Source organism: Delphinapterus leucas, chromosome 11, assembly GCF_059928025.1.
Source record: "Delphinapterus leucas isolate spDelLeu-1000000601 "Yukka" chromosome 11, BTC_Dleu_Yukka2, whole genome shotgun sequence".
NCBI lineage: Eukaryota > Metazoa > Chordata > Mammalia > Artiodactyla > Monodontidae > Delphinapterus > Delphinapterus leucas.
In genome coordinates, this window is record NC_143139.1 from 3,670,876 (window position 1) to 3,686,480 (window position 15,605).

A 15,605-nucleotide genomic window follows, 5' to 3' on the forward strand; every position below is an offset into this window, starting at 1 on the left:
ACGACGCACCCACAGTCCCTCGGGCTGACCAGGCGCCCTCGCAGGTGCTCAATAAATATGTCTCTTCTTCTTAGATAAAAATGAACCCGGTACGTTTGATCAAGCTCGGTCTTAACCAAAATCGCGGTTCAAACATCAGGTCACGTGCCCATACGCCGGATTCCAGGGGGCGGAGGAGGCGAGAAGCGGGGAGGGGTGGGAGGGGAGGCGGGGTGAAGACCGAGAGCAGTACGTATAAAAGCTCCCAAAGAGCCGGCCGCTGATATTATCCCAATGACACAGGTACAAGCAAAAACTAAGGTGCAAAGAGTTGGGCGGAAAAGCAGGCCCTGCTGCCGAGAACCGGGCGTGCGCCTGGCTGCGCGTCCCCCGCGGGCGCGCGCTCTCCCCGCCGGCCGGGAAGGTGTCCTGCGCTCGGGGCGGTTGATCTAGTCACACGAGTCCTCCGAAGACCGGCCGCCGGGCAGCGGGCCTCGCTGGCCACCTCGCCGGGGCGGGGCCTTGGGCGGGCCACTGTCCTTCCGGAATTGTCCTCTTCCCGAGTCTACTGAGCCCCTCTCGCGTGCCAGGCAGCCGCTCCGGGGCCCCCAGAGGGCACCAGTGGGCACGGAGGCCGGGGCGCGCACAAGGCCCTCGGCGACCCAGCCCCGAGCCCCCAGAGAAGCCTCAGGCGCAGGCCCCGCTCCGGCTGATGAGACCGAGCTCCGTCCCTGAGTCCCTCCGTCCCTGAGTCCCCCGTCCCTCCGTCCAGGGCCGAGAGCCGCCTGCGGCCGCGTCCCTGGGGCAGAAGTTCGGGGCAGCTGCGCCCACAGCCCGGGCCTGAGCCCGAGCCCGGCGACCCTCGCCAGCGCGCAGGCGGCCTTGCCCAGTCAACTCAGCACCTGCTATGGGAACAAATCCGAAGCCACAGGGAGGGCTGTCACCGAGGGAAAGTGCAGTACTGCCCTACAGTCCTGAGTTCAGTGCCCAGCGCGGGTGCGCTCCCGACTCTCGGCCCCAGGACCCCAAGGGACCGAGAGCCTGCGGCCAAAGCACGTCGGCCCATGCCCTATGGCCCCAGCAGCCGCCACCCACTCCGTGGCTCAAAGCCTCCCGACCCACTCAATAAACAGCTTTGCACCAACTGGCCACTTATAGGAAGTAATGGCGGCAAGCATCGGTGGGCGCAAATCCTGAGGACAGGGGCTGAGGGCTGTTCTCCACGGGAAAGGAAGAGGATACTTGGGAGGTCAAGTGCTTGATCAGTGAAGCCCGTGGCAAATCCAGAGTCCCTTTAAGAAAAATAGACACCCCTTACCCCTCCACGAAGGTGTGTGAGACTCTCTCTGTCTGGTCTGTGCAGGAACCTGGATGAGTACTCCCACCCCTGGCTAGGGCTTCCAGAAACGCAGGAGGAAATTAAAGCTGAGGCAGTCAGCCCAAGGAAATACCAGAATAGTTCCCCTGGAGGAGGCTGATCTGGAGAGAAGGGCTGCCGAACAACCCACCTGCAGGGCCCATGGGAAGGGGTAAACTCAGAGGTGCTCTGAGTACACGTTTTGGCTAAATGCTGAAACGGTAAATATTAAAGTCAATATTTGACTAAAGCTTGATGTTACCAACTCAGAAGGGACTTCTGGGATACAAGAGTAAATCTGAACTTTCATACAAGTTTTTAAAATTATTATTATAATTTAATCGTTTACAAATATTAGCAGGCCACTTAACAGAAGTTTGATATTATACTGAAGGAACAATAATTTCTTAATGTCTCAGTAGTAAGAGCTGCTGGGTTGTTCCTGAGGTCACTGCAGAGCACGATTTATTTACCGTATTAAATACACATTTGCTCTCAACTGAGGATGCAGGGCAAGATTTTTCCCAAAAGGCAATCCTAGTTCTAGTTATGCTAATTAGATATGATGACCTGGACAAACAAGTGATCTTTGATCACACACAAGTTTGGGGAGGCTGAAAACAATGCTGAAATAGGCAATTGGCTACTGGACCCTCCCATGAATGAGGCCAAATCCAAATTTCAGTTCATCCACAAACGCAGAAGGATGAAGACTGGGGCTACTTTTTATTGCCCCGAGGAGCAAAACAAAAATATATATTAGTCTGAAGCAGGAAATTAGACTTTATTTTTTAAAAGAAGGGAAAAACGACTTTCTTTCAGCAGGACAACCACCAAATATCCCAACCTCCTCACCCCATGGAGCTCAGATAACAGTGGAGCCCAAGGAAATATTAAGACCAAGTCTTTACCTTCACAAGGCTCCCAGACTTGCTGGAATGACAAAATATCAAAGCTAGTATATTAGATAGTCAGGTTCATCATTGAGTGTTAAAGAGAAAAAAATACAGATGTGATTTAACATCAGGAAGAAGCACTACTCTGGAAACAATGGCTCAACCCCCTGTCCAGACCACTCAGTAGCTTGCAACCTGAGCGCTGGGAACTGTGGGGGCTTCCATTTCCATACTCCAGCAATCAACAGGCTGAACAAATAAAACACGGCACACACACTCATTACCGCTCATCTGCTTGCTATGTGCCATGCACTGCGTTAAGTACTTCACACATAATAATTTATCATTTAATCCTGTGACATACACACTATCATGATTCTCATCTCAGAGGTGAGGAAAACTCACCCAGTGACCCATGGTGTGTTCAGTGATGAAGCTTCAGGTCTCCACTATGTGCAGACCCCACATAGCAGTCTACCGTTTTTCAAATGCATGAAAATGGAGCTGTAATCTCTAAAATAAATAAGTAAATAAATGTTTTATGAAACGTGTAGTAGCTGTTTTGGTCAGTAGTATCGTTTGTTTTCTCAGTCCACAGACACCAAAAGTAGCAAGAAATGATGAGTGTCCTTAACATTTCTGGTATTACATTTTTACACCCATCATATTGGTGATGTTCTAATTCTTAGGTTGGGTGGTATATTCCCAAAGTTCATTATGCTGCGATGTTACATAACACGTGTATGTGCATGTATATACACACATACATAGTCATCTCACATTCTCTTGAATTATTTGAGTATTACATATTTTAATGTTTAAGAAGATTGTCAGTCTAAGAAGGTCAAAACAGCACCTTTAAAAACAAGGGGTTTAAAACCAAGGGTCCTGGGAACGTCCCTGGTGGCACAGAAGTTAAGAATCCGCCTGCCAATGCAGGGTACATGGGTTCGATCCCTGGTCCAGGAAGATCCCATGTGCCTTGGGACAACTAAGCCCATGCGCCACACCTACTGAGCCTGCGCTCTAGAGCCCGCGAGCCACAACTACTGAGCCTGCGTGCTGCAACAAGAGAAGCCACAGCAATGAGAAGCCTGTGCACCACAACGAAAAGTAGTCCCTGCTCACCGCAACTAGAGAAAGCCCACGTGCAGCAACAGAGACCCAATACAGCCAAAAATAAAAAAAAGGGTCTTTGTGTCTGAGGGATGGGCCTGGCGTTAGGGAGATGTACCACGTGAGTTCCCGCAGGCTCATTCTGGCAGTAACAAAACTAACCACAGCACGGGTCATCTACAGAGTAAGGTGGATGATGGGGGGGTGCTGTCTTCCTCTAGCAAAGGGGGAGCTCCGGGAGGATTGTGGATGACTGATGGTACCACTGAAAAGAATTACAGTAAGGCCCCTACACACGAGCCTTCAATCTGTCAGCCAGCCAGGAGTGACACTACAGCTTCCTCGTCTCCTGTTGCTGGCGACCCTTCAGCTCTATCTCCCACCTCCTCTCCCTCCTCCAGTCAGTAACTCTTCCTGCCTGTTCACTCGGTGCCAGCCCGTGTGCCAGCTGTCGTGCTGGACTACTGTACTTTTCAAGGTACTGTACCGCAAGATTAAACATGTTTTATTTTTTTGTGTTTGTTTTTTATGTATTACTTGTGTGAAAAGTATTATAAACCGATCACAGTACAGCACTATAGAGCCGATTGTGTTAGTTGGGTACCTAGGCTAACTTTGTTGGACTTACGAACAAACTGGACTTACAAATGTGCTCTCAGAACGGAACTCGTTGGTATGTAGGGGGCTTATTGTACATTGTTAAACATCTTTAATGGGAATACTAATTTAAACGGGCTGGGAAAGGCAGGAGGAAGAGGAGGGAAAGAACAAAACACCTGTGTATACTTTCTACATTGACTGTAAGTTTTACAATCTGAAAAATATAATGTAAATAACTAGAAAAAAATTCTAGAAACAATAAGGTCCTGCTCTAGGATCCAAGAACCCAGTGCCTACTGCCCCCTCCCCACCCCCTTCCATCTCCCAGCCCCTCAACCACTCATTGACTGAATGAGCACAGCACTTCCTCCCTGGAAACCTTTCCCTCTGGTCCTTCCCCTTTCCCCTCCACAGGGTTTTCCCCTCTTACAGACCTCTGTATTCTTAGCACTTTGTCCCTATCTCACCATACACACTCATCGCATTAGAATAATGACCATTATTTACTAACCACCCGTTTGAAGGTGGGCACTGGCCTAGATACCTGACATACATTCCCTCTTTGTAACCATCACAACTACCCTCATTGATAGATGTTACCATCCCCATAACCTGCCCCAAACCGGTTACCATGTGGGCGACCCAATTCCTTGCTTACTCTGAAGCATATGCTCTTTCTACTGTCAGCATGTGTTCGTGCAAAAGCAGGCACATCTTCAGGGCTCAATTAATATGTGCTGACAGACTGAAAGATATACCTACACTGTTTGCTTCCAACGCAGAAAAAGACGCAGAAAAGCATTACTCCAAAGGGAACTTTCCTTTCCTATCCCAACTTGTTCTGTCAGATAATACCCAGTGGCCCCGCATCAAAAGAAACCAGCACACACACACAGATCAGCCAAACGCAGGTGCAGGAGCCAACAGCAACGTAAGTGCCAAGGCAACAAGCCAGCACCTTACCCACCATCCCTGTCCCCTGGCGTTTTGGAAGGCCTTGGCACTGTTACTTCTCACCCTACTAAGGACAGTGTAGAAAAGAAATAGACAGCCTCTAGTGAGTCAACCCCCCATGTCCTCTGAGGGTATCCCCAGTCAGCCAACGAGACTTAGTCAAGGGTAAACACATTTGCTGTAAATCACTGGAAGAAACAGTTTTCTCCTGCATCCCTTTCCAGCCGAGTTCCAACAGAAAAGACTACGATGAAATTCCCAGTTACGTTATGGTATTAAAATTTCATCTGCAATAGCCCTTTTGGTTGCCTACCTAAACAGGACAGTTTGCATAGCACACAGCACGGCGCCAAGCACAGAGCGAGGGCTCCAAACAAAGTTTCTATTATTATTGGAATACAAATTCATGCAGCCGGTAACTATTTGATACCACGCCTCAGGAGCTATGCCATGATGGGGTTAAGCGCTAAAGCAAAATCAAGACCCTCCCTACACGGACCTTTTTGTCAAAAGGCTATTGTTTGGGTATCTAGGCGCTGCGGTGCGTTGGCCCACCGCGCAGACGCGCTTGCCACAGGAAGTCCAGAATCACCTGGAACCCAGTATTAAGAAAATATTTCTTCCCATGGGCTTTCAGTAAGGTGGAATGGCTTCCTTCGTGAGCTGAAACAGTTTTTAGGTTTTCAGTTTTATTACTGTCGGGGAAGGCCCCTTTACCACGCGGGCCATTTCCTGCAAACGGGCAGCTCGCAGCACTTCGCCGACCCCAGGCGCACGCCGGCCCCGCTCCGGGGACACCCGGTCGCCTCCCCAGCCCTGCGCGCCCGGGTAACGCTCTCCGCTCGCTCTGCGTTCAGCTCGCGCGTCCAGCCAGGCGGGGAGGCCGGCTGCCCGCGTCTCGGGCCGGGGAGACGCACGCGCGGCGCCCACGTCCGGCGGCGCGGCGTCGGACGCTGCGGAGGATCGAGAAGGATCTGGAAGAATCCGGTTAGACCGGGGGGACGGGGGCGGGGAGGCCGGGAGAGAGCGCCGCGGGAGCGAGGGCTGGCCCGGGAGTCCGAGGGTCCCAGGACCGGGGCGGGGCCAGGCGGCCGGCGGGAGGAACGAACCAGAAACCACCTTTCGCAGGAGCGCCCTGAGCGCCAGAGCCCGAACCGGCCGCCGTCTCTAGAAAGTTCTCCCCCCCCGTCCTTCGCGGCCGCCCGGCTCCTCCCAGCCCCTCCCTCCGCGGCGGTGGGGACCAATCGCTCCCCCGGCCGCCCACGACCCACCTCCTGCGCCCGCCCGCGCCGGAGCAGAGGTGCGCGAGCCCCGGCCGGCCGCCCGCACAGCCGCGCACTGACCGGCGCCCGCTGCCCGAGGAACGGCACGATGACCGCAGAGGAGACGAAGGCTGCAGAGAGCGGAGCGCAGTCGGCGCCGCTGCCCCTCGAGGGGGTGGACATCAGTCCCAAGCAGGATGAGGGAGTGCTTAAGGTAAGGGGCGGGGGCGCCCCGGGGCGGCGGGGGGCGCCGAGAGCCCGTCGCCGCCGCGCTCCAGTAGCCGGCCGGGGCTCGGGGCTCGGACGGCCGCCTCTGCAGCCTCCCGGCCGGCCGTTGACCGCGGCGTGCAGCCGTGGCCGGGCGCACCGCCTTGCTGGTCGGGCCACCGGTTCGGGGCGGGAGGGCGGCCACACGCTCAGAAGGAGGAGGTCTGGGCTGAGTGCTCCCCAGTCCCCCAGGCCCGGGAGCGCAGCGCCTGCTCCGGCCGCCGCGTGCGCGGGGAGGGGCGCGCCGGGGGGGCGGGCGCGTGAGCTGCGGGGGGCCGGGCGGCGTGCACCACCCCTCTCTGCGACCCGGGACCTCGCGGCCGGCTCCTTCCCTGCCGCCGCCGCCACCGCCGCCGGGGAGCCCCCCCGGCCGCCTGCGCCTCGGGGGTGCGGAGCTCGCCGACCCTGGCAGTTAAACATTAGCCAGAACGCGAAGCGGGTCCCAGGAGTTATTTCCTGGTCTGCCGGCCTTTGTGCAACTTGGCGCGCGGACCCGGCGCCCTCCGCCTTCTCGTCACCCCTTTTCTAAAGGCTGGGACCCGGCTAGGTCACCCGCTCGGCCATGCTGTCCCCCTCCCCCCCGCCCCGCTGCATGCCGGGACCTGTAGTTCACCCCCCGCTCCCGGGGCCTTCCTGAGCGCGGGGTGCGGGGCTGGGAGGAGGTGCTTTGCTTGGGCGCCCGAAACCGTGTTACCGCCCAAGGAGCCAGGGGAGGGGTCTGGGACCCAGGCAGCGGGGCATCTTGACCCACGTCAGGACAGCCGGACGCGGTTCGGAGCTGCTTCTGCGCTGTCCAGGATAGCGAAATCCTAGGCCGGATTCGTGCCGAGTCCTCACCCAGCGTCTCCCCTCCTGGCTTCCCACTGCTCAGCCCCACGTGCGCGTGTGCCCTGGGCGAGCTCGAGACCTCGGGGCGCTCTTAGCTGGTGCAGAACGCACCTGGCTGCTCTCCCAGTGGGGACGCGGCTTCCCGGGAGACTCTTTCTCTTTGATTCTCCATTCCTTCCCCTTTCCTTTTCTATTGCTATTTAAGTCCACATCCATTCCATCGTGGAAGCTTTCCCTTAGAGGGTGACCACACACGTACCAGGGAGCCCACAGAGCCACCAAATTTTATAAATGGTAAAGAAGAGAAGCAAGAGTCTTAGAAGTTCCTGGGAAATGCTCTAGACCTGAAACCAAGGACTTCAGTAGCCTGCCAGTCACGAATGCTCAATTCCCAAGTCAGAGCTTAGGGGGCCTGGTTGCGCGCCCAGGCTCACCTGTGACCTGCTGATTGCTTTTACCTCTCTCGGACTGCTCCTGTTCTTTTCGTTATTCATATTCCTCTTTTCTCTCTAAACTAGATCCTGAGCTGATGACTGATGTTTAGAAAGAATGAAGAAACGTAGCATAAATACTTTTCCCTTTGTTGCTGATAATTATTCAGTCCTTCACCGGTTTAGTCCTGTAACCACTCTGATAGGGATTATGATTACTACTTTACAAATAAGGTCTGGAGAGTGAAAGTGACTTGTACAAGAGCATACGGCAAAAACTTGAACTCAGGTGTTGTTTTGTCTCCAGTGTTTCACACCAAGTCACATCATAGTGGAAGACAGGGAGGTCAGTTGGTTCTAACCAAGCTCCACAGCAGTCATTTGATGACGGGCTCGTCGAGTTACTTACAAGGAGGCAGAAGAGTCTGTTTACGTTCTGGTCAGAGGCGTGCGGGTAGTCGTGGTGCCTCTGCGTCCATCCCCAGGTGCTCACCTTCTCCCCTTCCTCCAGGTCATCAAGCGAGAGGGCACAGGCACGGAGATGCCCATGATCGGGGACCGAGTCTCTGTCCACTACACGGGCTGGCTGATAGATGGCACCAAGTTTGACTCCAGCCTGGACCGCAAGGACAGATTCTCCTTCGACCTGGGGAAAGGTGGGCATGGTTAGCGGGCTGGTGGGATCGGGGTGTGTGAGCTGTCACAAGCAGAAACAGTATTCTCAGGAGTTCAAAAAGGAAGGGTTTGTTACAATCTTAATTTTTTCTTTTTTTTTGTTTCCACTGTCCTGAAACTATGTTGATTTTTTAAAATTTTTATTTATTTCCTTGTTGCGTCAGATCTTGGTTGTGGCAGGCAGGCTCCTTAGTTGCAGCTCACCGGCTCCTCAGTTGTGGCATGCGAACTCTTAGTTGCGACATGCATGTGGGATCTAGTTCGAGGACCAGGGATCGAACCCAGGCCCCCTGAATTGGGAGCGCCGAGTCTTAACCACTGCGCCACCAGGGAGGTCCTGGAACTGTATTGATTTTTATCTCTCATTCCCCTGATCACCTCTGAACGCCTTGCTTCCTCTTCGAGGATGGATTGCCTTGTTTTCTTGAACCCCTTTGTTCCAGAGTTGAGTGGGTTTTTTTTTTAAAGTGGTCTGCAAGCAGGTTTTCTACCTTCCTGGTCCCATTTCTAAAGAGTATCCAGCTTCCCCTTGGGCATGGGACAGTAAGTCTCTGAGGCCACTGTTTGAACTCAGAGTCAGATCCCTGCCAAGGAGAACCTGTTTGTTTTCTTTTCTTTCTTCCTTTTTTTTTTTTTTTTTTTTTTTAAATAAATTTATTTATTTATTTTTCACTGTGTTGGGATTTTGTTGCTGCGCGCGGGCTTTCTCTAGTTGGGGAGAGCGGGGGCTACTCTTCGTTGTGGTGCGTGTGCTTCTCGTTGTGGTGGCTTCTCTTGTTGCAAAGCATAGGCTTCAGTAGTTGTGGCACGTGGGCTCAGTAGTTGTGTCTCGTGGGCTCTAGAGCGCGGGCTCAGTAATTGTGGTACACGGGCTTAGTTGCTCCGCGACATGTGGGATCTTCCTGGACCAGGGCTCGAACCCGTGTCCCCTGCATTGGCAGGCGGATTCTTAACCACTACGCCACCAGAGAAGTCCCGATCTGTTTGTTTTCTGTACCTACAGGGGAGGTCATCAAGGCTTGGGATATTGCTGTAGCGACCATGAAGGTGGGGGAAGTGTGCCACATCACCTGCAAGCCAGAATACGCCTACGGTTCGGCGGGCAGCCCTCCCAAGATCCCTCCCAACGCCACGCTTGTGTTCGAGGTGAGTGGCCACAGAGAGCAAGGCAAAGAGCCAGCCTTGTCTCAGCCCAGGGCCTGGCTGCCCTCCAGAGCTTCCTGCCTCTCGGAGACAGTGTAGCGAAGGCTGAGGGCCTGCCCTCGGGGGAAGGGGCGGAATGGAGAGAGCGGCTAGCTTTGCCATGCATGTAACCTGCTGCTGCCAGAAAGTGGTCAGTGATGAGGGTTCAGGTTCAGGGTCAGTGATGAGGGTTCAGGTGGGAAGGGGTAGCCACACACCCCTTTTCAGACTTGAAGCAGCAGGGTGAGGGCTTGAGGCCTGTTTATCTCTGGGGCGGTGCCCAGAGGCGATGGGTCCTAACTGAGAGGAATCAGGAGGTCATTATCTACATAGTGTGGTGACTGACAGCAGAGAATGGAGCTCCGGAGATGATAGGAGGGAGAGATGCGCTGCGTGGGTCGGGGGCGGGGAGGAAAACCTTTGCTGAGGAGCTGGAACTTGACAGTGTTCAGACTTGAAGATGGTTGGGCCCTACCGAGTGGATGCCGGGAGAACATTGGGAAGGCTGGTGAGAGGTGTTGGGTGGCTGCTGACGCCCGTCGGGCCGAGCTTGTCCGGTAGCTGGGTTGGGGCTGTCTGGAGAACACACTGTTAGCGGAGTAGCGAGCGCACAGAGTGATCTCCTGAGGCGAAGTGAAGCCCTGTGGCCTGCCCGCGTCTGCCCAAGCCGAGCCAGGGCAGCTCCCGGGAACCTCGCAGAACTGCCACTTGGGCCACTCCCGCTGTCGCTGCCCTCGCGGTCAGACCTGCTCTGGTATTTACTAGGGACTCTTCCGAGCGAGAGAGGAGCTGTGACCCCTTGCACCTTGTCCCACAGGTGGAGTTGTTTGAGTTCAAGGGAGAGGACCTGACGGACGAAGAAGACGGCGGAATCATCAGGAGAATCCGGGCTCGGGGGGAAGGCCACGCCAAGCCCAACGATGGCGCCCTCGTGGAGGGTGAGGCGGGGCAGGGTGGGGTTTCGGTCGGGTTCTGGTGTGCACGCCCCGGGTCGCCTGTCCTTGTAGTACCCTTCTCTGTGAAGCGAGGGGCTGAACCACATCCTCTTGACACTCCTGCACGTCTGAGAACGCCGAAGGGCGTTTGGGGAGCAGGAAGTGACGAGGCAATGGGGGCGGCTGTGGCGGCATCCTTCCTCAGTCTCCTGCCTGCTTTCACGCCAGTTGCGCTGGAAGGGTACTACAAGGACCAGATCTTTGACCGCCGGGAGCTCCGCTTTGAGGTCGGCGAGGGGGAGAGCGTGGATCTGCCTTGTGGGCTGGAGAAAGCCATTCAGCGCATGGAAAAAGGAGAACATTCCATCGTGTATCTCAAGCCCAGGTGAGGTACACTTTGGCCCAGGTGTGGCAGTCTGTAGAACAGGTGGGTGGACCAAGGTCAGATCTACTCGTCCACACTGAGTTGTGTAACCGGCCCTTTGTACGCCTCCCCTGCGTGCGGTCACTGTGCTCTGGGCACCCTGCACGCACGCCATCACGATCTCCTTGAATCCAAACCTGATGTTTTCAGTCATGCTGCTACAGCTTCCCTTTTCTAGTGACATCAAGATTTTCATCTTCTGTTCATTCAGTCATTAACTGTATTTATTGAAACGCACCTACTGTGTGCCGGACACAGTGCTGAAAATCCTTAGTTATTCAGAGACACTGTTGCCACCTTCTAGTGACTCATTGCTCTGTGGGCTACCATTTAAATTAGTAATCGTGCCCGTGTGTAATGTGAATTATTAGAAAGATTTGTAACATGCTAAGTGAGAGCCCAAGGAATTGTGTGAAGGGGTCAGGGAAGGTTTTGCCAAGCAGGAAACATCTGAACCAAGACCGAAGCGATGAGGAGGTACTTTGCAGGAAACAGGAAGCCCTTTCAGTGTGGAGCAGGTTAAGTGCTGCTGAGATGACCTAGCGTTTTCCTGCCCCACAGCTATGCTTTTGGCAATGTTGGGAAGGAAAAGTTCCAGATCCCACCAAATGCTGAGCTGAAGTATGAAGTACAGCTCAAGAGTTTTGAGAAGGTGAGTTTGTTCAAGGTCTTCCCTACCCTGAAGTCAGGTCCCACCCTGGACGTGACTCCCTGGGGTGGCTGACAACTTCGTTTCTCCCTTGGGGTACGGCAGGCCAAGGAGTCCTGGGAGATGAGTTCAGAGGAGAAGCTGGAGCAGAGCACTATAGTGAAGGAGCGGGGCACCATGTACTTCAAGGTGAGCCTGCCGCGTGGCCCTGAGCACGCTCCCGAGGAGCGGACAGGTTGGCACCTGCAGCTGTCACCAAGTGGATCCGAGCTGCCTGGTCAAGCCGGCGGTAGGGGTTGGGCGGGGCGGGACTTTCTCGTGCCTGTGGGCCACCGGTGTCCACAGGGTACGACAGCTTGGGGCCACCGAAGCTGTGCCGGGTGCCTGAGCCTCCCTCCCATTCCAGGAAGGCAAGTACAAGCAAGCTTTGCTGCAGTACAAGAAGATCGTGTCCTGGCTGGAATTCGAGTCGAGTTTCTCCAACGAGGACGCACAGAAGGCGCAGGCCCTTCGGCTGGCCTCCCACCTCAACCTGGCCATGTGTCACCTGAAGCTGCAAGCCTTCTCAGCTGCCATTGAGAACTGCACTAAGGTGAGAGAGCGAGGGCAGTGTTCACGGGCAGGCTTGGGCGAGCTGCCGGCGTGTCTGGAACTTGCCCGCAGTGACTAGGGCAGAGGTAGCAGGACGGAGCCGTGGGGCTCTCAGGTGCTGGGCCCAGAGGCAGGGCTGTGGGAAGCAAGTGGTTTGGCCTTAGTGGTCGGAGGCAGTGGCGCAGCAGTGGGCAGAAACACTGGATGGAAGAACTGGCTCCGTGTTCCCTCCTCCCCGGCTCTTTGCCTCTCCCTCCTATGCACCCACTTTAGTCTAAAGAGATGGACTTCCCTGGCGGTCCAGTGGTTAAGACTGTGCTTCCACTGCAGGGGGCACAGGTTCCATCCCTGATCGGGGAACTAAGCCACATGGCACGGCCAAAAAAAAAAAAAAAGAGCATGGAAATGTCACAGGTTCTTCTCTTTCATCTAAAGACCTGTCTTCCCTGTCTGCCTCTTGGACTAAATGAGGTGCCTTCCTAGACCTTGGTCCTTTCCGTGTGGTGCCCAAGGCTCGTTCTTCCTGGGGTGGGGCCTCATCCTGCTGAGGGCTGCCTCGGGAACCCAGTGCTGGCCAGAGAAGCTGCAGGATCTGAGGTCTTGCTGCTGCGTGCTCCCTGTGTCTCAGGCCCTGGAACTGGACAGCAACAACGAGAAGGGCCTTTTCCGCCGGGGAGAGGCCCACCTGGCGGTGAACGACTTTGACTTGGCACGGGCTGATTTCCAGAAGCTCCTGCAGCTCTACCCCAGCAATAAAGCCGCCAAGGCCCAGCTGGCTGTCTGCCAGCAGCGGATCCGCAAGCAGCTCGAACGGGAGAAGAAGCTCTACGCCAACATGTTTGAGAGGCTGGCTGGGGAGGAGAGCAAGGTGAGGGTGGGGACGGGAGCGGTTAGGGGGGAGAGGGACAGAGGCATCCCTTCGTCCCCAGCACAGCCCGGGCGGGCCCTTTGGGCCTGTGCCTATCTGTGCCGACCCTGGAAGCCTGGAGCAGCAGCCCGGGTTCCCCCCCCACCCCCACCCCGTCTGGCCCCCTGTGTCAGGAGTTGGCTGCTCTTTCCAGCCTACGTTCTCTGCCTGTTTAAAACTCAGGTTTCAGAAACTGAGGTTTAAATAGGTAACGCACGTACATGGTTAAATTCAAACTGCACAGAAGGTGTAATGGAAAGGCTCCCTCCCCCACCCAGTGTGCTGGCGGGACAGACAGTGATCCCTGGCGACAGGCAGCGGGCTCTGCCTACTGCTTTGTGCATCGTGCTTTCTTCATACCTGGAAGCTTATTTTACATCAACGTGTGAAAGAGCTTCACGTTCGTTCTTAGGCTCACGTAGTCTTCCACTGTGTGGATGCACCGTATCTTCCTCACCCAGGTCCCTAGTTCTTAGTCTCCCAGTGTTCTAAACCTGCACTAATAGAAATATAATGCAAATTGTATTTGGAATTTTAAATTTTCTGATAGCTGTGTTTTAAAAAAAAAGGTGAAATTAATTTTAATATTTAATTCACCCAAGGTATCTAAATATTGCAACGTGTAGTTTTTTTAATTGCATTTTTTTCAGATTAAGCCTTCAAAATCCAATGTGTATTTTATACTTAAATTGTTTTGAACTATCTGTATTTAAGTGTTCAGTAGGGACATATGGCAGTAGCTGCCATGGACAAATAGAGTTTTATACAGTGTTGCCATAAAGTGAATTCATTAATTTTGTACATGAGCAGGGGTATCTTTAAGTCGTACATGGAAAGGGAATTGCTGTGTTCCTATAATTCTGTTAGCAGTTAGTATTTTTTTATTAACTTGGGCACGAGTATTTCTGGGTACAGACGACACCTGGTGTCAGTGTGTGCTAGCTGATCACTTGGGTGCAGGCAGGTGAGAGTGGGGATGTGGGTAAGAGTCACCTTTACCGTCAGGGGGCAAATGAGAACTGGAATTCACCCCCTTCCCCCTCTCCCTTCTCGCAGGCCAAGGCCACGGCTGCGGGAAACCAGCCCGCTGACACGGAGATGAAGGACGAGCAGAAGAACGATGTGGCAGGGGGCCAGCCTCAGGTGGAGGCGGAAGCTTAGCCCCGCCCAGCCCTGCTCCCAGCTGCCTGCCCCCTCCTCCCTACCCTACTCCACCTTGTTAGTTTTGTAAAAACTGAAGAACTTTGAGTGAATTAGACCTTTATTTTTCTATCGGGTTCGATGGTGGCTTTGGGGGAAGGGGGAAAGGAGCAGGCTGGGGGATTGAGGTCGGGGGGGTCATTTTAGGTGATGTCACCCCCTTCCCTTCCCCCATTCCACGTGAACGAATGTCCCTCCACACGCACACTCACGAGAACGTTATTTATTTTGCTTCCTCTGTCTTCTCTGTCCGTCTTTCAGGTGGTAGAAGGGGGCATGCGGTAGGGATGTGAGATCTGATGAGAAGGCGGGGTGGAGGGGGGACCCCTGGACAGCCCCTTCCCCCCCAGTTCCTCCTCGCGGACGTGGGTGCTAGGGGCATGGGAAGCACTGCTGTGCCCGTTACCTCTCTCCTTTCCTCGCCCCAGGTGGTGTGGCTGATGCTGCCTTCTGGTGTCGTGACCACCCCTGTGCCCCCTCCCGTCAGTGTCCCTCCTCAGCCAGGCGTGTCCCACCCCCTCAGCCTCTTCCCTGCACTTGCTGAAGGTACAGGCTCGCCTCAAGTCCTGTGCTTGAGCAATAAAGTGGAAACAATAAAACCTGGGTGTTGGGCAGCCCTTTGTGTTTGGCCTCGGAGTGGGGGGCGTGGGCGGCTACACCAGGGGCAAAACTAAGAGAGTCGCCCACCCCGAGCAGGGCCTCCTGCGCACCACACGGGCTGTAGTGGGGCCTGCGCTCAAAGCCTGCCCGTGGGTCTCCCACACTCCACCCCCAGCAGCCTGGCAGGTTTTTAGTAGCTCTGGTTTTTCTTCCCTAACACTTGGGAAGAGGAAAATATATAAACATCTAAACTACATTGGGACCAAGTGACTGAGTTTGCTTTGAGGTTAGATTTGTCTACTTCTGCCTGACTGATCCAGTGGAAAGTTCAAGCTGTCTTGGTTTCCTAACGAAGTGAAACCCCTGGTGTGACCCACGCCTGTCGCGCTTTACACAAGGGAAGAGAGAAGAACAGTCATCAAGCCCGGCAGCACCAGCAGCCCCTCAGGCCCACTGTCCAGCTTGCTCCTTGGCCTTAATGGGGACAAGCTTATGCTTTTTCCTCACCGCGCTTTGACCCCTGGCTTCTATAGCATTCTGGGGCCCTGGGAGAGAAGCCAAGGGGCGTGAGTGAATCACGCTGAGCCTTGGATGGTCTTGACTGCAGGCCAGAGCCTGTGTCTGTGCCCTTCTCCCTTGTCTGTGGGGGCTGTCTAGTCCTTTCTGCTCGGTGATATGGTTAGCCTGCCCACCACATGCCTGTACAGTTCCTTCCAGAAGAAATTTCTCTATACTTTCACTGTGGAAGATGA

The 15,605-nt window shown here is 54.6% G+C and overlaps 1 protein-coding gene across 2 annotated transcripts; it reads left to right on the plus strand.

The window, feature by feature from the left end:
- Positions 1–5,935: 5,935 nt before the first annotated feature.
- On the plus strand, positions 5,936–14,852 carry FKBP4 (FKBP prolyl isomerase 4). 2 transcript variants are annotated; one of them, XM_022577295.3, is made up of 10 exons: positions 5,938–6,378; positions 8,202–8,346; positions 9,369–9,511; positions 10,365–10,485; positions 10,711–10,867; positions 11,468–11,558; positions 11,661–11,744; positions 11,962–12,147; positions 12,775–13,014; positions 14,110–14,852. In XM_022577295.3, the coding sequence occupies exons 1-10, from the start codon at positions 6,274–6,276 to the stop codon at positions 14,212–14,214; spliced, it is 1,377 nt and encodes a 458-aa protein (XP_022433003.1). In that variant the 5' UTR covers positions 5,938–6,273; the 3' UTR covers positions 14,215–14,852. The 2 variants fall into 2 exon arrangements, with proteins under 2 accessions (XP_089776260.1, XP_022433003.1); XM_089920134.1 differs by lacking the exon at positions 12,775–13,014 and having other exon boundaries at positions 5,936–6,378.
- Positions 14,853–15,605: the final 753 nt, after the last annotated feature.